Below are 23,209 nucleotides of genomic sequence, written 5' to 3' on the forward strand. Positions count from 1 at the left end.
TTTTTCCTTAACCGCTTATAGAAAAGACCACAAGATGGCTCTGATACAGCTCAGCTCAATCGAAGACGCTGTATGTGCACTGATCAAAATGCACAACTACCAGCTGTCAGAATCGAACCATCTGCGTGTTAGCTTTTCCAAATCAAATATCTAAGCTACCACCGCCTATCGCAGCAACATCAACCGCCGCTATTTTTATTGCTGTTACTATTATCACTAAAGACTTCTGTTGCTGCTAGTGCTACTATTGTCGCTACTACTTTCTCGAACAAGAAGAAGTTGCAATCGGATCTATTGCTTACGAAACACACTCGGCTACTTCTGCCACGAGACACAAGGAAATTGACGGTATGGAGGATTAGCTGTTTTTTTTCATAAGAGGTAACCACCTAGTTGAACCCTAGAACTCCGAGAATAAACCTCAGCACCGAATCGTCATCGCCCTCTCTGAACGTATATATGAATCTTCGCACTCGAATAGTTTTCCAATCTTCGTTAGTGGCTGTCCGCGAGAATGCAAACGAAAAAATGATGCGTCGCTGCGCCATTGCATCAACCACAACCGGGTTCTACTGTATAGAAGAATGGGGCTTGGCCAAAAGTGCCGTTAAAAGCCGTTGATATCTTTTGAATCAAATACCCCTCACACACAAAATCAAACTTCACAGACAAATGTGTAAATTGAATTAGAATCTTTTTACTAGAGAAAGATAAGAAAAAGCGTTAAATGGGAACAAACTATACCTTTAAAATCAGAAAAAAAATCTTACAATCTAGAAACAAACAAAAACTAACTACTAAACTGCAGAAACAGGCTTGTGTGGCATGAACGCATATAAACAGAGAAGACTCATCAGAAGAAAAAAAATTAGCCAGTAGCGTATGTTCTTGCGAGAAATCCCAACAAAGTAAGAAAATTTAAACAATACCCTAAGCAGAAATCAACACAACTGGGTAACAACACAGATACTATTTAAGAGAGCTGTAGAAAGTCGTATTTAAATGTATTATTCCAACAGAAGATTATTATCTAGGATCTGAAAACAAACAAAAAAATAAGAGAGCAGTCTTACCACCAGCAGTAGCGCAGCGCGGAGATCTGATTTTTTATTGGGATTTCACATGGTATAATTCTTTCATTTTTTTATACAAATAATTTCTTTTCTTTTATCGTATCGGTATCGGTACTGGTTAGATAGCTTGTAAGGAAGAGGAAAAACGGTGGACGGAATTATTAAGAAACTTACCTAGATTGCTTCTTCTCGCTTTGCTCGAAAACTCAGTGAAACATGATTACAGTTTCTTATCGTTTTATTTTAACCGTTATGTAATTATTATCTCTCACACTTCTTCAAAAGAAAACAAAAAATCCATGGCAACAACCTGTGTGTGTTTAGTCATATATGCGACAACAAAAAAAAACACACACACAAACAAAAGCAGTTCGGAGGGAATTCGAAGGAAAACAACCTTATGTATTATTAACTGATAGTTAGCTTTAGATTAAGGATTACTTTTTAGGTTTGCTTAATAAATACCGAGCTGATGAACACACAAGCAGGCAGCAAACTACAGAGAAGGAACGTAAACAATGAGAAAACGAATTATTTCCAGTATTGTTTATTGTTTAATTGTTAATGTGCGAGAGAGGAAGCAAAAGTGGAGAGAGATAGAGAAAAGTTTACACACCCAGCCCCGTGTTTCGCTCACTTATAGTGTGGCGGCCGGTGACCGATAAACAAAGCGGTGTAAAAACTTTAGGATTAGGTTACGCTGCAAAATGCAATCAATATAGAAAGTACGTGTTTTGCTTATATTCACTGTTAACTGTTTAAGTTGTAGTTATTTATGAGACATTTACGTTAAGATTTGAAGGAGATTTTTTTGCGTCTTGGTTGCAATAGCTTTCGCGTCTGTGGAACGTAATCCTTTTGGTCGGTTTGCTACTAAAACCGTTGTGAGGTGAAATCTCAGGTATAGAATTGTTCACCTTAATTTTCAGAACAGCGGTTTTAGTCGAAATGTCAATAAGATACCATGCAGGAGGCAGTTCCCAACGCGAAAACCTACATCGAGGAAAACGAGAGAATGGAAAAAGGTAGAAGATTGACTGTGCCGGGAAATGTGATTTGCTTTGTGATCATTTGCCAAATAAGGGAATGAGTATGAATAGGCTAAACCGTAAACTATTACTACCAGCAGTAATTGGTTGACTTCTTAAAAAATGCTGCACTTCTCTTCTACATTTCCGTATTCTAATTTTCGCTAAAATATGTTCAAGCGCGCGTTTGACTGTCGTCGAATTGTTCAGAACTTCAACTACCGCAGTTGAGACAGGAAGGAACATGTGTCAAATCAACGGGTGTACAGTGGAAGGGCAAAAACTCAGAAACAAACAAAAATATATAATGAAAATCAATCATTTTGTAATGAACACTGCTAAAACAATCATTCACAAGAGAAAGAAAGAGAGTAACTTGATGCGTGACATTTCATCAGTGTGTAAATTGACAGAACTATCAAACTCTCGCTCGTTCATTGAAACATAAAAACACCTACTGAAAAGCAAACCAATTGCATTGACAGGAACACCGACACACACAAACATAAATACACACATACACTAGGAAAAATACGAGAAAAATAGGCGTTGCATTTTTTGAGCTTATCGAAGAAAACCAACAGAAGTGAAAAAGAACACTTACTATAGTAATTATATATATAAAAAAAACATTGAGAAATTATAGAAAAGTAACTATAAAAAGTGGTGATTAAATCATTAAACAGTTTTTTATGATTATTATGATAAAAAGGTATATTAAAACTATATATTTAGAATATTAATCTACATAAAAAGAGGATAAAAGGGTGCAAAGAGGCGTTAGAGAAAAAAAAAGGAAATCATAAACAATGGGTAAACAAAATTAGGAAAATTAAAAAAATATTTACACAAAGACATAGGCACAGCGCGTGTGACACACAGCAAAGACCAGAATAGCCAGAGAGCAACACTAGCAGAGAAGAATTATCGCCCATGGGTTCAGAACTAATCCGAGCAGTGACTGATAGGCGAACAAGAAAGCGGACCGGAACAAAGGGATACGGAAATCTGGCCGACGGTCGATTCCGAAATATTCGAATATAAATATGAGAAATCTCGACAATCAGATGATGTTATATTTTAGCGATACATCTCTAATCTTCAAACTCTTATTATATACTTGTAAACGAAAAAATACCACAAAAGCAAAACTTCTTATCATACATCAATCGAAACTCACACACTCACAGGTACACACATACCCTTACGCAGCTCATAAGCTGGGAAATAAGAAGTTGTTACGAAGCTTACATGACACGACCACTAAACCAGCAAACAAAGTAAATGGATATCACTAACTATATCTTAGCTCTTAAAGTAAATCAAACACAACACCTACTCGTAATTATTCCTTAAATGGAGAAAAACGTATCTACTAATGTTATTTGTAAACAATTAGTTTCTTTTCCCAATTTACCTTCACTATCCAATGTACCAATACCACTATCGCTATTAGTCTTTCTGCAACTACTATTCTAAATACTACTATCACCACTATTACTATTGCTAACACTATTACTGCTACTACTGCTAAAACTAACTACTAATACTACTACTACTATTATTATTATTATTGTTATTATTATTAACACTGTCACTTATACTTCCAAATTGAGCACATTCAATTCTGTTTAGTTCTTAGAATGAAAGAGAGATGAAGGGTTAGAAGAGAAAAGAGATTTCAATCAGACATTTTCACACATACGTACCCATATACACACTCGTGAAACTTATACAGACCAGCATACTTACTAGGTTGAAGAATATGAAAGTGTCGTTCGAAATAAAACTCGTTATTGCTGCTAGCCAAAAGTCGTTAGAAGTTTTAGTTATTGGAGATGAACAAAAATAAGATAGTGAAAAGTAAGTAAAATCAAGTTGGGAAAGTGGTACAGATTTTTTTTGCTTATATCCTTTCCGTTGAAACTATAAATGTTAACTAAGTGCAAGGAGCGAAGTGCTGTTGGGAAAAAGAAAATGTACAGTAAGACTTACAACTACAGAGAACAGTGCAGACACACAAACAACACTGACTACCACCATCACCCTCCAAATGTGAATTACAGGACAGAACACAGAAGACGAAACAAATCTCTTTCTGCATTGAACCAAGAAGCACATCCCTGCTGCGAGCGAAAATCTCTTCTTTATATCTATATTTTTAATATTATTTTTACATTAAGCCGTGCAGCAACATGCAAATATCAATATTCTATCCCTTTTTCTTATAAGCAAATGAAACAAACAAAACAAAAACACACACACACACACGTTAGAATCTATTTATTGTATAACAAAGCGAACCATGCAAAAAAGTAATTAAATATCAAAAAAATATATCAATGTATTTGAAGTTTAATCAAATAAGGAGAAACTGTTCGTACTACGTTTATTAAAGAAGCTGAACAAACATAACAGACAAATCTACGCTAGCGAGGAATTAGAAAGCGCGCGATGAAGAGAGATGGGAGCGGAGAGAGAGAGAGAGCGAAAGCTAGAGCCAAGTACGAATGAATTTGAAAGCGATACAATCAAATCAAATCTCTTTTTCTACATTTGGTGAAACAAACAAACAAAAAATACAATTGTTTAAGAATCAAATTTAGTAAAAATTTTAATCTTAAAACAACAAAAATACGTCGCGAGAAAAAGAATAATACGAAGGAGAGAAGGCAACTAAGAGAGCCTAGAAATTGGTGTATTATCATTGCAATATTCTTATCCTATAAAACTATATGCTATTATTATCATGTAAGCATTTTTATCTTACGCTTGTTTACCTTTGTTTTTTTTTTAAATACATTTAACGTCTTATCAGTTTTCGTTCCCTAAATAAAACGGGGAGACGAATCTCGCACACAGTATTGATCATTTGTCTCTCGTATTTTTGTTACTGCTATGGCTTAGTAATATTCAACACAAATACTATTTAGAGAAGAAAGAGATGTGAGTGAGGAGTAACAAACAAAAAACTGTACTAGGAGATAATTATCGATCGGTCGATAACATTCAAACAAAAAAAAAACAGGTGTTGTAGAACGGACAAGTTGATAATCAAAACGTAGCCCCCGGAAGCGTGGTGAAATATGTGTCAAATTTATTCCTTTTAGCGAAACACGAGACAAACGAGCAAAAAGCGCTAAACCGTTTGATAGACAAACAAGAAAGAATCTAGGATGCGCTATAATGTACAGAAGACATACGAAAAACTTACACAAACTTACATGAACACACGAATCTACTTTTGACCTTAAACTTCACTATCACTACTACTAACCTGACACGCCAGTCTAGTGCTGTGTGCTTATAACAACTCCCTACTTCCAAGTACCGGCGCCTCGTGAGAAGTCACCGTATTTCTTTTACCGTTTACTTGCTTTCCTGTGTATTTCGAAAACAATAAAAAACCTTCCTTCGACTTTTTAATGTGCGCTTGTAAAACACAGTTTAGAGAAAAATTAAACAATTGACGTTTATAGCAAAACTAGAGCGGAGAGAATCATCATCATCATCAGCTAGCCAAAATTGAACGAACTTAAGTCAATTCAATGCCAAACCGGGAAATGTTTCAGTTCTTTTTATAACGAGGAAAATATATTGCATGCATAAAAGGCACAGGAGAATTGTTGTTAATAGTGGTTTTTAACTGTTAGATAGAGATCGCGATCATCGTTTGAATTTCTCGTCTCTGTTTTGATCGATTGTGATTTTTGTTCAGTGTAGAGTGCAATTTTTTTTTGTTTATCAAAACCCTCACCTAGCTGAATACCGACTATTTCCTGGCGTTTATGTTACTTTTTGGTTTCTAATTCTAATAATCATCTCTCAAATCGGTCCAGCCTTTGCGAGAGAATTAATGACATTTTTAAGGTATTTATATCAAAAGCAAAATCATCTGCAAGAATAATTAGAAATAGTTTGACGAAATTTCGCACCGAAAACAGTAGCCTTCTTCTTTGTAATTTAGTACCAATATTTCAAAGTAAAAAAACGGGATTTCACTGTTCTTGTCATATGATAAGAAATATCAAGGCCTACTCAGCCGAACACGGTAACACAGGCATTCTAGAAAAAAAAAACCTTTTCCACAAAAATACGACAGTATTAAGTGCTATTAGTACTTTGTTTCAAAGAATCTTTATCGTGCTAGATCATAGATAATTGTTTACATGTAGAGTAAAAATACAAAAAAAAAGAATGCCTGCTGCGCGTGCATTCGATAATTATACATAATTGAGGAACTTTTTTTTCGTACGGAGATTTTTACTAATTCAAGATTAGGAAGACGCTAAAACCACGCTAAAGTAAAGGAGGAAGCCTAATAAAACAATGTTCGTGAAACATTTAGGAACAAACCACCAATTGAAAGCTACAACGTCTGTTATGTGTAAACTGTATACAACGTTTGTAAAGAAAGATTACTTTGCGACATAGAATCCTTTGCTCTTTCTCTACATCTCTCACTACCACTAACAACTATGGCGCTGCCACCGAAAGCAGCAATAACACGATCCCACGTTTTTGTTAGCTATCAAACACATTATCCTGTACTAATTGAGCTTCAACACACTTGGAAACTGCTTGAACAACAACAAAACATGAATCAACAACCAATCAACAAACCAAGAAGATATAGAATTGTTTACTATTAAAAAAAAGAGTCAAACATGAGAGCTTTAAAGGCAACCAAAAAATGTGAAAAGAAGGAAATGAAAAAAAAAGACATTTACAAGAAGAAAAATCGTGTTAGTACCAGAGTGGGAGATCAAAGAGATCCATCAAATAAGAAAAAAAAAAAAAACCATAGTTTAGTCCCGTGACAGGCCGCGCCGAGCCTTCGAAGAAGGCTAGCACCTAATTCGAATCCGCGCTAGTAGGTAAATTGATGAAGAATTTTATTATTAAGAGAGAGCAAGCAAAACAAAACAGTATAAAGTAAAACAAAACAGACAAACATAGTTATACACACCCACATACAAACACACTAAAAAGTCTACTACAAGCCGTTAGTAATTTGATTGTAACAGCAGAAAAAAAACCTAGTAAATGATGCATGTTTAGCCAAATTAGTAGATGACAGCGCAAAGCAGACAAAGAGGTTAAAGAAAAGTTGCAAGGCACTAAAACTTATTTTTACGGACGTTTATTTCTACAACGAGGCAACAAAGAAAAAAATGGTGTAAGAACAACACAACCCCGATTGAAAAGAATGTAACGAGTATATTGAACACAAGCTGTTATTAGTTGTAATTTGTAGTAGAAGAAAAAGAAAGTGGTGCGAAGAACCACGACCGCGCCAGCGAATAATTGCTGTAAATTTTATTAATGGGGAAACACACGAGCAAAGGATGAGTGATAGACTCACTACCAAACAGCAACAAAAACTACAATACAGAGAGGCACTTACTGACCGACTAGACTGCAGACGTACATTAACTGACGAATAACACACACACAACACACAAACAACAGTAACACACAATGCTACAACATCGTGCAGAAAGCGAGAACGAAACAGGAACAACCAATCAACCAAACAACCAACCAAGGTAGAAGCGCAATGAAAGTAAAGAGACAAGAAAGCAAAACAAATCATCAGAAAGAGACAATGCAAAGTGTTAAACAGAAGCAAAAAACTGGAAACTGAAAGTAAAATAAAAAAGGATTGTAAGGAGAATATATATTATGTATTAATGATTAAAAGTAAAAAGTATGGCTACGATTTTGTCGTTTTATAATAAAAAAAACATTAAATAAAATTTAAAAAACCAGTACATTATACACATAAAAAGAAATAAAAATCGTAAAAAATAAAAAAGTGGCCTAATGTGGTGTTATTTGTAGCAGCTTAAAAAGAATTTTGGAAACACTGGGATATCGCACATTACTGGGATGGTGAAGTTAATGTTTAACTATCAAGGTAAATTGAACGCCAGCGAACACTATTCTTTACTTTTTTTCGGAGTAATCTGAGGACTGTTCCACTTCCACACTTGGAAGTTTGGTTCATGGACAAATTCAGATTCAATACATCGTCAAGTATTGAACTCTCTTACGTGACATCCCGCAGGAGTTCATTCACAACAATTCTAGAGTAACATTTGAAAAGGATGTTCATCAAAATGTTTATTTGAAACAGCACGATACAGATAATAATGTTGAACGGAGCCAACTGGAGAATTCAAGCAAATTTAGTTTATTCAATAAAATACCAAACTTAGTTTATTAAATGAAAACTGGTTTGAGTTTGATGACATAAATAAGGTGTATCACTTTCACGTTGCCACCCTGTACAATTAATCTGACATAGTAAGAGTACACTGGAAAGTTTATTTGCTGTTATTCTTGGGCGTAAATCCAATGTTCGCAGTTAACAAACGAAATATCATGGCATGAGTGCAACTAAATTATAATTATGGCGTAATTATATTTCATGGTAATTTCTCACCCAAATCTGTTTTTTACCAGTTTCGTGTTAGTAATTAGTAGATAGAAGTACCAGCTTGAGTCTTCAATAAGAAACACTTTACTATATGAAACGTTTAAATAGGATTTAAATCTTAAAAACGAAACTTCGACTTCAGTTTTCTCTGTTTCATATGATGGCTGTTATTGCCTTTCAAATGTTAGTGAATGAAAATTGATGATTCTATCGACTGCATGCAATCACATCTGTTCAACTGAAGAACCAAAAATGAGACAAAATCTCTTTATCTTAAGTATCGTCATCTAGCGGTGGAGAGGACACATTTTACACTCGAAATTTTATTACGCTCATATTCCATTCATTCAATAAAAGGACTGTATGAGCTCTCGCTGTTTTTTCGTCGAGAGAATCCTTTGTTCTCCCCGGTACTGGTTTAGCGAGGGTGCCTTTTCATGATAATCGTACAGTACCACCCGCGTACGTGCAACAGTTTTTATGTAGATATACTTTTAATGAATTTCATTGTTGCCCAAGTTGAAAACTGAATATCTTGACTAACGACAATAATTTTTTTCACATTGACCTAATGTCGTAAGCAGTGCTGTGTACAGTACAGCGCGTCTGATATGCATTACTTGCAATGTTAGGTACGAGAAAAAAATATTGTCGTTGGTCGAGAAATTCGGTTTCCAAGTCCAACGAAGATATTCAAGTATATCAACTAACAGGTTAAATTAGTTTCAGTAGTCGCGAGGTGTACGATCCAAAAAAAAATGTTAAACAATGCTTAAATGGTTGAAAGATTTGTAGTTTAATTTGTTCTATTGACGTTCATTGTGAATTGTTACTGAATTTCCGCTTTAAAGATCTCTTGAATGCCGTCCTGTCTTAACTTGATTTTGATTGATTCAACTATTCAAGATGACCTTATTGCCTGGTCTTTGAAGCAAAAAAAATAATTTTTTGGTGCATGTTCCAACTATTGGAGCGGACTGTTCGAACGATGCACTGTAAAATCAATGTAGGATGGAACAGCAAAAAATGAATGCGAAAGCTTGGGCACCGATTTGCTGCAGAGGTTTGTTCGAAGTTGCATATCTGTTCTGTGATGCAATCCCACTCGGGCCTTTTCATGGTCTGCCTCCGGCATCATGGAGTCCCATTTCTTAGTAACAGGCAGGGGGAAAAATCCACAGGTGGCAAAGACATATCTGCGAAATTAACGAACGAGTCTTTAACACATACTTACCTTACGAATCAGCTCCTGGCCGAAGTGTCCCATGCTGTTCGAAAAAGTCGTCTCCATTCAACTCGGTCTATGGCTGCAGCTCGCTAGCCTTGTTATCTGCGGATCTTTACCGGTCGTTTTCGAGAACCATTTTCATTGGGAACGAAACATCCTTACGGCTCGCCCAGCCCACCGTAGTCTCCCGTTTCCCCCGTTTAAACGGTTAGTGGTTCTCCCAGCAGCTGATGCAACACGTGGTTCATCCGCCCTCGCCATGATCCATCTTTCATCTGCACTCTTCTACAGATGATACGCAGCACCTTCCGTTCAAAAACCCCATTGGTGATTAAGAATATTTTTAGCGCCCTTCCTTCCAAAAAAAAAAACATCACCTGTGAAGAAATTCTAACAAAACATTTTTTTTAGATTATAACTTTTTTAGGTAACCCGCAGTGTTTAGGTAATCTGTTGTTGTTTTTATAAAAAAGTATGAAGGTGGTATCCAAGACATGACCGCATAGTTGACTTAGAACTACGATAGTTTTATATAAAATTATTACCACCCAACCGGGAAAACACCGGAAATCGTTTAGAACCGGGAAAAAAACCGGGAATTTTTACTGAGTATCGCCAAGAGTACTCATAAGCACAATTGTTGAGTACAGGCCTTACTCAACAGTTGTGCTTATGAGTATTCATAAAAACGCACCAGACAAGTGTTCGCTAAAAATTTATTTCAAGTCGGATTTTCTTGAAACTGAACTAATACATATGGTTTGTGTTTCGGCATAGTTACCTAATTCAATTTCCTTTCCATCGTTGAAAGCCCGCATGCTTCCCTCAAAACCCCTCATAACATTTTGCGCAACAGTGAAGCCGACCTGACCTTTTTAGTCACTTTCATCCATTTTTTCTTAAATTCAAACTCGTTCTCAAACACCTAGGACGACTTTCGAACTTTGGCCTTCATTATGGCCCAAAATCTACCACTCTCGTTCGTAGTTGGACATAGAATGATTTTATTGCTACAACAAAAGAATGGCTTAACCTAAACCTACAACAGTTCCACCGCTGCTTTCGGTGCTGCGATGTTTTGGTAACACCAGGAATGCAAACGCCAGCATGTGGTGCGATGTGACTAGGTCACTGAGGCACGATGGCGGTCTACTCGTCCGGGTCATTGGTGCTCGGCGGTGGTCTCGTTGCCATCGCAAGGTGTGTGGCGTTGTTTCATCCTTTTCCAGGATGAACCTTCGTTGCTAACTCGCGTAATGGCATGATGCCAGGACCGGCCAAAATAATGTCTCGCCATGGGCGTAGCCAGAATTTCAAATAGGGGGGGGGGGGGGCAAGCTCTTCAAAATTTTAGAAGTAAAAAAATGGTACACTAAGGTCGCTTTTTACGCGGTTGTTTTTACGCGGCTTTTTTTATGTGGATTCCGGGATTTACGCGGTGTTTTTATACGGATTTCGAAATTTACGCTTTTTTACGCGGATTCCGGAGTTAACGCGTTTTTTTACGCGGCACGTATCCCCCGCGTTAAAAGCGACTTTAGTGTGTTTTGAAAAATAGAAATAAATACTAGTCTTTAGTGATTGTTACATCAAGGCAACCGGTGAAAAGTTGTCCTTGATATCAGAGTGGAAAATTTGATTATTCTTTGTCCAAGCCGCAACCGGGAATTCAAGATATGATTCATAAGATGACCCAAATTTTACAACGGATAGCGGTCCAGCAGCAGCAGCGTTAGTATCAAACCCCGGAGCAGATTTTGGAGTCCCTCTCTTCGAACATCATCGAGTTTGTCTTCGACGAAGAAAACGAAGTTACGTTCGGACGTTGTTGTTTCACCGCTACCAGGACCTTTTCGAGAACGATGCAGGCCAGCTGAATAATGCGGCGAAGGTACGTTTACTTCTCCGGAAGCTGAACACCCATTCGCACAGCCACTATCACAACTACATCCTGTCAAAGCTTCCCAAGGACGAGAAGATTGAAGACACAGTCAAGATTCTCAATAAATTCTTCGGGCATCAAACGTCAAACGTTCCGGAAACGGTTCAGGTGTCTTTTCACGATTGTTGTTGACCATCTGCCGATGAACACTCAGCAAGCAGAGAGCACTCAACCGCTGTTCAAATATTGTTGACCTCAGCCAGGTTTTCACTCGACATAATGTGCTGAACGAGCGTTCAATCGTGCATGTTTCCATGGTAGAGCAAGTACAATTTTAACTGCTTTCTCAGTCGCAGCGAAGAAAGAACGGGCTTTAGCTTTAGCAGGTCTATAAGATCCAACTCTTCCAAGTATCTACGATCTGCTCTCATACTGCTGCAATGTTAATACAAAACTTCCACCTCTCCAACAAAATTGTCAACTTCATAAAAAATTACGAAATTTTCGGTTTTGCGCTTGAACTCTTCCAACGACATGCGTATTACGTTAGCGGGATGCAGCAAGGACAACGCGTAGGCAGGTGCACTATCTTCATCGAACCGCGTTTCCAGTGAGGTTACAAGAAAATCAAGGTAAGGAATTGTCACAGCTCGGTTCCAATACTCCAAGCTAGTTGATGCAGGCGGATTTGCCCGGTACTTTTGCCGCTGCAATATCCTTGGTGGATCAACTGAAAAACCTGTGCAATTCCACGCAACATAGCGCAAGCATTTCAATCAATTATTTTTGATCTTCCTGTTACTTTACACAGATGTTTCTATGGGCTAAAGATGTCGTTTTGTGCTATTAGAATTATTGAAAACACAATTCTGCACCAATGTCAACATTTAGGGTGGGGGGGGGGTTGGTCAGCATCTTCTTTGCGTCTGCCTTGATGTAGGTTTCGGTATCCATAACCACACACATCGGTTTCGTTAACCACTCTCGATACAGCTTCTTTGCTCGGGATTTGGCCGCCGTGTTTTGTTGATCACGCCAGTTCGTTGCCTTTCGGACCTTGAATACACGAAGCCCAGCTCGTTTTATGCTTTTCTGAACGAACTAGGCGGAACACATTGTCTTTGGAGACGCGCCGCGAATCGTAAGGTTCGGAATACGCTTGAAATAATTCAACATCTTCCGGGCCTTCAAAGTGTCAGCTGTCTTCGTTTTTCTTCCACTTCCAGCCTGCCCCTTGGTTGTCTGTGATTCCTTTATCGATTTTATCACCCGAAACACAGTTTTATCGGTGATTCCCAGTTGTCCATCCTCTGGTCGCAGTCGGATTTTCCATGACGGCGATTTTCTTCTTGTTTCAATGCCATCTCAATAACCATTGGACCAATTGTTGTGAAATTTTGCACATGCCAATAATACACCCCAAACCAGTTATCCAGCTTTCCACGAGCGTTAATGGCGGTGGATTTGACATTTAATGTAGGTTGTCAAAATATAGTTCATTGGATATTTTCATTGAACCAGTACTTTTTGGATGAATTTGACATATAATAACACTAGTTCAATGGAAAAATCCATTGAACTAGTAGTATGACAACCTCCATTATGTGTCAAATCCATCTAACTAATTTCAGTTCAATGGAAATATCTAATGAACTAGCAGTTTGACAACCTTCATGAAATGTCAAATCCATCCGCCATTACCGCTCGTGGAAAGCTGAATACCCAGCTTTTCATCAATTCAAATTCCCACGGACAAAAAAGTTACACACGGATGAAAATAGTGCATTTTTTTCGAGTACAGGCCCTATGCATTCGATGAAGAAGAAGACATTTGTCTGTATTAGTACGTGTTTGGATTGTGACGTAGATCTCGGTCAACGAGCAAATGCCATTTGAAACGGTGTTCTGCATTGTTTAACGACGCAGGTAGGCATTTTCAGCGTGAAACTTTCAAAACTCGTGAAAAAATCTTGAAAAAATCTACCAAACATTGATTTTTCCACAATGGGACGAAATAAAAAATAGTAGGACATTGATGTTTGTGACGAAACGCATGGTTTTGGCGTTTCGATGTCTTCAAGAAAGTTTCTCAGTTTTATGAGTACTTTATTTGGATGGTAAATTTTTTTGCTCAAGTCTTCCGGGATGTACGGAAACGAGATGTAAACCCAAAATAAAAATATAGCTTTTTTATTTCTTGATGAACTTGGTAACTTTCTTCCGACACATTGTAGAACTAGCTTTTCCCAAGTAACAATTTAAGTCGTATTGCATTCTTTTAGCGGTTTTCATGACCAATTCCGCAAAATTGCTGTTAAAACTAAAAATACTATCAGAACCTCCTGATAACCGCTATAAGTTTGCTTTACAGCCAGGTGGCCCACCCTTGCCAAGCTTATTGAATCAATTATAAGAATGGCAATAAAACTGCTTTAAAACCACATGGAAAGAGTACCGCATACTATAAGCAGCTGGCATTACCTCTTTAAGAGCGCAATAAGTTTGGTTGCATTATTGCGCTCTGCTACTTGCCACAATAAGTCCAAATCAACTATTCATTGCTTGACAGCAACCGTAATAAGTTGATTTGTTGTGCCGTTCCTGCACACACACCAGAACATCACGCCACTTTTTGTAATAAGGAAATCTCTCGTCGCGAGAGAAATGTTTCACCTGTGTTGGTTATCATCGTGCAATCGACTTTATTTGATGGTGATATTGTAGAAAGATAAGGAATAAGGAGGGGTTTTTGGTAGGTTTTGTAGCTCTCAAGCATATGCGCATGAAATTTTGTCGTGCATTTTGCGATCATAGGCGCCTAAAATTTATGCGCCATCAAAATAGTACGGGCTTACAAAAATGATCTCATTGTTAGCAAAAATGAATTGGATTGTTTCAGCTCAGTTTTTCAGAAAAAAAATCTAGCCGTGTTCTTCAATACAGAGATAGATCAAAATCAACTTTGGATATTCAATATATTTGTTGGTCAGACGACGATTTGATTTTCGTTTCAAGATTATAAAAAGTTTCAAAAATATCAATATGGCGCGGTTGGTAGTTAGTTGGCATTAATCGTAGCCGCAATAAGCCTAGCTCAACGATATATATGTTGTAAGGTGCGGCAAAGGTTGGATGCCTGCATTATTAGAGAAAAATATGGTAAATCCCTGAGGCCTAGACAACTTTATTTTTATAAAAAATTTGACATCACACCGACGATAATGAGGAATCAACAAACTTTGATATAAATAGAGAGGTGCACGAAAAATGCAACGATACATACTTAGTTTAATTGAATATTGAATATATTTCGAAACATATCAATAGTGTCTTGCCCCTACCTTATTTTTAAGGACGCATAATTTAACGACATAGGAAATTATTTTCAACCAAAACAAAACAAACTGGCGATAAAATTTAAAAAAAAACTACCGAAAAGTACTAAGTTTGCTGTGTTACTTTATTAGATTTTTGGAGTTCTACGTCATCTTTTTTTTTTTTTTTTTTTTTTTTTATTTTTTTTTTTTAAGGGGGGATTTGTTAGTAGCTTAAGTATTTATGATAAATATTAGTAAATAATGAGTATGTGTGTCCAATCACATATGGTGACTTCTCAACACTGTTAGAAATTTGTAATTTTAATTGTTAGGATTTGTTTGCTTTCGCAATTAGGACTTATCATTCGTAGGGATTTAAACCTACTTGTCAGAAAAGGGGAAGTAAACTTACAACTAACTTAATTGCTAACTTATTGGCTATAAAGAGAGCTTATCGTAGCAATTGAGGATTGCAACGATTTTTGTCGAAAATTGTTAATAATTTTATTTGACATAGCTTCTAATGGTTCAACACCAGTAAGTCTATGTAATTCGAGTGTACCAAACCAAGGAGGACGCTTCAAAATCATTTTCAGAATTTTATTCTGAATCCTTTGGAGCGTTTTCTTCCTTGTTGAACAGCAACTTGACCAGATCGGTACAGCATAAAGCATTGCTGGTCTAAAAATTTGTTTGTAAATCAAAAGTTTGTTCTTTAAACAAAGTTTAGAATTCCTGTTAATGAGAGGATATAAACATCTCGTATATTTGATGCACTTGGCTTGTATACTCTCAATGTGCTCTTTGAAAATAAGTTTTTTATCATAAATTAGTCCCAAGTACTTAACCTTGTCGGACCAACTTAAAATAACCCCATTCATCTTGACAACGTGATTATTGTTTGGCTTGAGGAAAGAAGCCCTAGGCTTATGCGGAAAAATTATCATTTGAGTTTTAGAAGCATTGGGAGAGATTTTCCACTTTTGCAAGTAGGAAGAAAAAATATCTAAACTTTTCTGCAATCGACTGCATATGACACGAAGACTTTTTCCTTTTACGGAAATGCTTGTGTCATCGCAGAACAATGACTTTGTGCATCCTGGAGGCAAATCAGGAAGATCTGAAGTGAATATGTTGTACAGGACTGGACCCAAGACTGAACCTTGAGGCACACCTGCTCTGACAGGAAATCTATCAGATTTTGAATTCTGATAGACAACCTGCAGAGTTCGATCAGTAAGATAATTTTTAAAATTTTGATTAGGAAAATTGGAAAATTAAAAGTTTGCAATTTCGCAATCAAACCTTTATGCCAAACACTGTCGAATGCTTTTTCTATGTCTAAAAGAGCAGCTCCAGTGGAATAACCTTCAGATTTGTTAGCTCGTATCATATTAGTAACTCTGAGCAATTGATGAGTTGTGGAATGCCCATGGCGAAATCCAAACTGTTCATTTGCAAAAATTGAATTTTCGTTGATGTGTGACATCATTCTGTTAAGAATAACTCTCTCAAACAGTTTACTTATTGAAGAAAGCAAACTGATTGGTCGATAACTTGAAACTTCAGCTGGGTTCTTATCCGGCTTTAAAATGGGAGTAATTTTTGCATTTTTCCATAATTTGGGAAAATATGCAATTTTGAAGCAGCAATTGAAAATTTTCACTAAAAAATCCATTGTGCTCTCAGGGAGATGTTTGATTAGTATATTAAAGATTCCATCGTCACCAGGTGCTTTCATATTTTTGAAATTTTTAATAATTGATTTAATCTCATTCAAGTTAGTTTCAATTATTTCTGCAGGTAAAAAATTCTGGGAAGAAATTAAATCAAATTGACGTGTGACTTCATTTTCAATTGGACTCACAAAATTCAAATTTGAGTTATGAACACTCTCAAACTGCTGAGCAAGTCTTTGAGCCTTTTGTTCATTGGATACAAGAAAACGTTCACCATCTTTTAAAACTGGAATAGGCTTTGAAGGTTTCTTAAGAATCTTCGACAGCTTCCAAAATGGTTTTGAATATGGTTTCAATTTTTCAACTTTAGTCTCAAAATTTTGATTTCTCAGAAGAGTAAATCTATGTTTAATCTCTTTCTGTAAATCTTTATAAATAGTTTTAAAAACAGGGTCACGAGAACGTTGATATTGACGTCTGCGGACATTTTTCAAACGAATTAGAAGTTGAAGATTTTCGTCAATTATTGATGAATCAAATTTCACTTGAGCCTTTGGAACAGAATAATTCCTGGCATCAACAATTGCACATTTTAATGCTTCCAAAGCGGAATCAATATTCACTTCGTTTTGCAAATCAAGCTCATTATTGAAATTTCTCTCAATATAATTTTTGTATCTTTCCCAATTAGCTTTGTTATAATTAAAAACAGAGCTCATAGGGTTTAAAACTGATTCATGTGATAAAGAAAAAGTTATTGGAAGATGGTCAGAATCAAAGTCAGCATGTGTGATCAAATCACTACATACATGACTTTGATCTGTCAGCACCAAATCAATTGTTGAAGGGTTTCTTACAGAAGAAAAGCATGTAGGACTATTCGGAGACAAAATAGAATAGTATCCTGAAGAACAATCATTGAATAAAATTTTGCCATTGGAATTACTTTGAGAATTATTCCATGAACGATGTTTAGCGTTAAAATCGCCGATTATGAAAAATTTCGAACGATTTCTGGTGAGTTTTTGTAAATCACCTTTAAAATAATTTTTGAGCTCGCGTGTGCATTGAAATGGTAAATATGCTGCGGCAATAAATAAAATCCCAAGTTCAGTTTGAACTTCAATTCCCAAAGTTTCAATAACTTTCGTCTCAAGATGGGGAAGAGCACGATGTTTGATTCGGCGATGAATAACAATTGCAACTCCACCGCCGGAACCCTGAATCCTATCATATCTATGAACCACGTAATTGGGATCATATTTTAATTTTATGTTAGGTTTCAAAAATGTTTCAGTAATAATTGCAATATGCACATTATTTACTGTTAAAAAATTAAAAAGCTCATTCTCATTGGCCTTCAATGAGCGAGCATTCCAATTTAATATTTTAATTGTTTTATTTAAAATCATTGCTAAATTTTAAATTAGAAAGAATTTTAATAGTAAAATTTGTGCCTATTTGAATGGCTTCAAACATTGATTTTGCCTGCAACATGGCGTTCATAAGATCGAATATTGCCTGTTGCAAAAAAGAAAGTTTACCTGCCGTAATAGGCCCCAGGCAGTTGACATTAGAAAAAATATTTTCGGCAGCAATATTAGCTGGAGTAATAGGTGTACAATTATTTTCTAGCGTGTTTTGCTTACCCATATTAACGGTCATTTTCGAACTACCAACACTAGGCGGTATAATGTTCGAACTACCTGTAACCTGTGCATAAGTTAAACGGGTATGCAAAGGAGTAGGTAAACTATGCGTCACTGGTACGCTTGGAGAATTTTGTTTTGAAGTTGGTTTTAATTGAGAAATTGAATTTTGTTTACCTTGCCTTGCCTTAACAATTGATAAACGGACTGGGCATTGATAAAAATTCGACATATGGTTGCCGTTACAATTCGCACAGCGAAAATTTTTACTCTCTTTCACAGGACATGTGTCCTTTGTGTGAGAAGAGTCTCCACAAATGAGGCATTTTTGGTCCATGTTACAGAACTTTGAACCATGGCCATAACGTTGGCAAATACGGCATTGGGTGATATGCTTTTCACCTCCGCCAAACTTTCGATATAATTCCCATTTTACACGCACGTTATATAAAGCATGTGCTTTTTCAAAAATTTTTAAGGTATTAACCTCACTGCGGTTAAAATGAATTAAATAATTTACAAGGGAAATTCCAGTTCGCTGACTGTTTTCGCCTCGTGATTTTTGTTTCATTAGAATTACTTGGGTAGGGGCTAAGCCAAGTAATTCTGTTAAAGTAAGTTTGATCTCATCAACGGTTTGATCGTTGGTGAGACCTTTCAAGACAACCTTGAACGGCTTGGCGTTCTTGGTGTCATATGTAAAAAATTTGTACATCTTGTCGGTTAAATACTGAACAAGACGATCTCGACCCTTTACTGAGTCGGCTAATAAGCGGCATTCACCTCTACGGCCAATTTGATAGGTAACTTTAACGTCAGAAACAAACGTTGAAAGTTCCTTTTTGAATATATTAAATTCAGAAGAAATAGTTACCACAATAGGTGGAACTTTCTCCTTTTTTAAAGATTTTATATTTTGTATAGTTTCATTATTGGTAACTTCCATTTCACCAGCTTCTTGCTCAGGCAAAATATCAAAAGGATTGTCACTACAGACACTCGATGTGTCAGAAAGAGATGCCTCTCTTTTCCTCCCCGCAGCGATGCGAGGTTTCTTTTTCCGTCCAGCCATTTCAGGTGATACGAAAAAAGTTAAAACAAATGTTAAATTCAAAAGTAGGTAGTCTTGAGAAAGACTGATGGGAAATAACTTTCAGGTAGTCTTTAAAAGACACACTGACAAAACACAAACTTTGAAGCTATAGGCAGTCAAAGACCAGTCCACAAGCAACCGAAAAATCGTCTGATCTGTAGGACAGTTCAAGACGCACTGAGTTCTACGTCATCAATGTTCACAAATGCGCTGCAAGATGCTCTAAAGCATTTCACACACATCTTGCGGAGACTGCGACAGAATTCTGCATCACACTAAACCAACTCAGCCGCTTTTGTCTCACCTGTATGTATATCATTGCCTGCATATATTTGTTTACAAGTTTGACAGGTTAAAACTGGGCATTTGAATGACCGCAATAAAACTGGTTTCTATGTTATATGACAGCAAGCTGGAGTGGTTTTATGGGGCAATAGATAGTAATAATAAAACCAATAATAAAGCAAAATCGCATTGACTCTTGCCGGTTTTATTGGAAGTTTTATTAGAGTTTTATTGACAGCTATCAGTGTTCATTACGACTTGCTATTTTTGGCAACGGGTTTAACCGCCATAAAACCGTTGGTAATAATCATTGCTGTGATAAAACCGTTAGAAAACCAAGTAGCTATAGAACTGTTACTTGGGTTTCGAGCAAGTTTGTAGAGTATTGAAAATTCTATCTCTTAACCTGTCAAATTTATAAGGTATAGAAGTAAAGCACCCCCTTAGAATGTGTTTTTGCGTGATAACGCTCTTATCTTAGTTTTTCCATTGTTCAAGTGTTCTACAAACTTCAAAGGTTAATTATCACAATTCTTTAGAAGAAAGTGTATCGCTATCTCTTAATTTGGAGGAGTTATGTCTGTTTTTGCAATTTTATGACACAACTTTTCAAGAGAACATATCTTGCGGAAAGGTATATATTGGCAGCTACTTTCAGTTTCATTTTATTTGGATACTTATTCCCTCCAATTGTGTATATATATTATACTGAGATCGAAGCGGATTAATAGCAATTTTTCGTAAATAAGGTTCCATTTTTTTTTCGGAATTTGATAATTTTTCAATCAACTTTTTTCAAATTGAACATCGGTAACCGTAAATGAGTAAACTATGGTCGTTTGGTGAGTTGACAGATGCTCGGAAATTTAGGCGAAGTGCTTGTCGTAACCAGACAGCATTTTGCTGCGTGCGTCACTATGAATAGTTGCCGATAAAGGGCAGAGAGCTTACCACACTCTTAGCGATAGGGTTTGCTTACTCGCCAATCGGATGCCGCCGCTTGTTGCTGACGTTTGACCAAGCGCTGGCCCGGCTCTTAATGAGAGGGCTTGCTTGCTCGTTAGTCAGTTGATGGGTTCTGGGATGACCGCTGCCAGAAGGACCGTCTAACTCACTCCAAGTGTGAGCAACGACTGGAGGTGCTTTGGCTTCTGCTTCGCTTCGGGTGCTGCTTCTGCTCCGGGACTGCTGCTTCTGCTACTGCTGAGATGCTTACTGTACAGCATTAAACATTCGAATGAGCCATCTCTCGTAGCGCTCGATCTTTTATAGCAAATTGCACTCATCTTTCGTCAGAGGTGGAGAAGGAAGAAAGGAAGGGGAAAGATTTCCCCGTCAGGGAAGATTGTCGATTCAAGAGGGAAAAACTAAAATAGTTTTCTGTTTATTTTTCTAATCTTTATTTCATCGATCTGTACATTCTAATCCTACAATACTATGCATTTCTACTCTCTAATCAAAAATATAATATAAAACCATGTCGTTAAATCGGGTGGGTTTCTTTAGTAAACGCTTGGGTCTGCAATGTTCTCTCGTAGTCTCAGGTGATTGAAATTCAAGTAGATCTTCTACATTGATATTTGTTTCTTCATCTCGCAGCATTATGGGCACTTTCTTACATCTTCAACATTTCTGCTATATTGCACTCCTCGGTTGCTTTGCACAATTACTTTCGCACCCTCTCTTGCTATGACCGTGTAACGATCAGCTGCAAATGTTGGGTCTCCTTTATGTTTCGACTGTAGTGTTATCAGTACTTTATCTCCTACAGAAATTTCCGAATCTCTTGCTCCCCTTACTGAATCGGCATACCTTTTACTGTTCAGCTTTGATAACGCATCATTCTCTCGTATACCAGTACGATCAATACGATCAGGAGAAAGTGCTTCCCATAAACATGAGAAGGTTCCTCTGTACTTCCATCTTACAAGAAGTTCAAACGGTGTAATTCCTAGCCGCTAAAGAGGTCGAATTTTATTGTGCATATGCAAATATTTCTCTAATGCCAGTTTCCAGTTGACTTTGTCGATCATCGCAGCTGCGAAAGCATCTTTTAAGCCTTTGTTTTGGCGCTCTACAGCTTCGTTCGATTGAGCGCTTAGAGGAATTGACTTTCTAATCTTGATCCCTCGGTCCTCCCAGGTTTTAACAAAATTTTCACTCTGAAATGGTGGACCGTTGTCACTGTGAATCACAAGAGGGTATCCCCACACCTCGAATATTCGACTCAAAGCCGCATTTGTACAGTCGGCGTCTGTGCTTTTCATTTCCACGACGTGTAGATACCTTGAATAGGTATCCACGACCACCAGGAATTCTCCTGATCCAAAATCTTTGAAAGAAAAAAATCTAATTGCAAGATTTCCCATGGTCCTTCAGGCAGCTCGCGATTTGTTAGAGGCACAGGTGGATTTTTCCGCGACAATCTGAAGCAAGTCTCGCAGCCTTTAACAAATGTTTCAACTTGCTTCGCCATACCTGGCCACCAGAAATAGTTTCTAAGAATTTTTTTCATTGCCAACATTCCCATGTGTCCTTGATGTGCCAAATTAAGAGCTTTATCCCGAGGAGTGAATGGAAGAACCACTCGATCCCTAGAGAAAACTAGGGCCCCCAACACTCTCAAGTTCTTAGATTCTGATTCGTATCTCTTCAAACTTTTATCCCAGCTGCTCGTTCTGATTGCTTCTCGTACAAGTATTAGTTCAGTGTCATTTTCTGCTTCAATCTCAATATCATCCCACGTGAGCTCCATTGTACCGGTGTCCAGGAAGTACAAGAGATGTTTTTCTGTTGAGTCATTAAATGGCTTGGTGAACTGAGATTCCTTTACTAATCGTGACAACGCATCAGCAACATTGGCTTCTCCCGGAATACGAGCAACCTTGAAATTGTAAGGTTGCAATCGTTGTGCCCAAGCTTCAGCTCCCGAAACAGCTCTTTTCCCTATTCTGTGTAGTCCACCAAAAATAAATTCATTTGACTCTGCGTCCGTTCGTATTGTAAAGTTTATATTCAGCAGATACACCGAAAAGCGCTCAACACCCCATACCATTGCTAACGCCTCTTTCTGACTTTGAGGATATTTCTTTTCGGCCAGTGTTGAAGCTTTGGATGCGCATGAAATAATCCGAGGTTTGGAATCACTGTCATATTGAACTGAAATAGCCCCTAATCCATGGGGCGAGGCATCTACGAATAGTTCCGTTTCGTCATCTCTGCTAAAATAACCCAGGGTCTTGACATGCTTCCACGCATCATTCTTCAGGCTATTGAACTCCTCTTCTAAATCTGAATTCCAATAAAACTCTCTTGAATTTGCTAATTCACGCAGACTATGGGTTTTCTCAGCTCGCAGGGGAATAAACCTTTCGATGAACGTGATCAAGCCCAGGAAACTTTTTACCTCCGCTTGGGTTTCAGGTATGCGAAAGTTCTTGATTGCTCCTATTTTTTCGTCGTCTATTTGCCATCCTTTGTTTGATAATTTGAATCCCAGAAACATTGTTGCTCTCTGCGCAAAAGTACATTTT

The 23,209-nt window shown here is 37.2% G+C and overlaps 1 protein-coding gene across 15 annotated transcripts in view; it reads left to right on the top strand.

Moving 5' to 3' along the window:
* The window catches only part of LOC129727911 (polypyrimidine tract-binding protein 2), a 594,233-nt gene extending 586,311 nt beyond the window's left edge, over positions 1-7,922 (top strand). For all 15 annotated transcript variants that reach the window (XM_055686193.1, XM_055686253.1, XM_055686216.1 and 12 more), the window contains one exon: positions 22-7,922. In XM_055686193.1, coding sequence (XP_055542168.1) covers positions 22-154 — 133 coding nt within the window. In that variant the 3' untranslated portion in view covers positions 155-7,922. The remainder of the gene's footprint in view (positions 1-21) is intronic.
* The last annotated feature ends 15,287 nt before the right edge of the window (positions 7,923-23,209 follow it).

Source organism: Wyeomyia smithii, chromosome 1, assembly GCF_029784165.1.
Source record: "Wyeomyia smithii strain HCP4-BCI-WySm-NY-G18 chromosome 1, ASM2978416v1, whole genome shotgun sequence".
Taxonomy (NCBI): Eukaryota; Metazoa; Arthropoda; class Insecta; order Diptera; family Culicidae; genus Wyeomyia; species Wyeomyia smithii.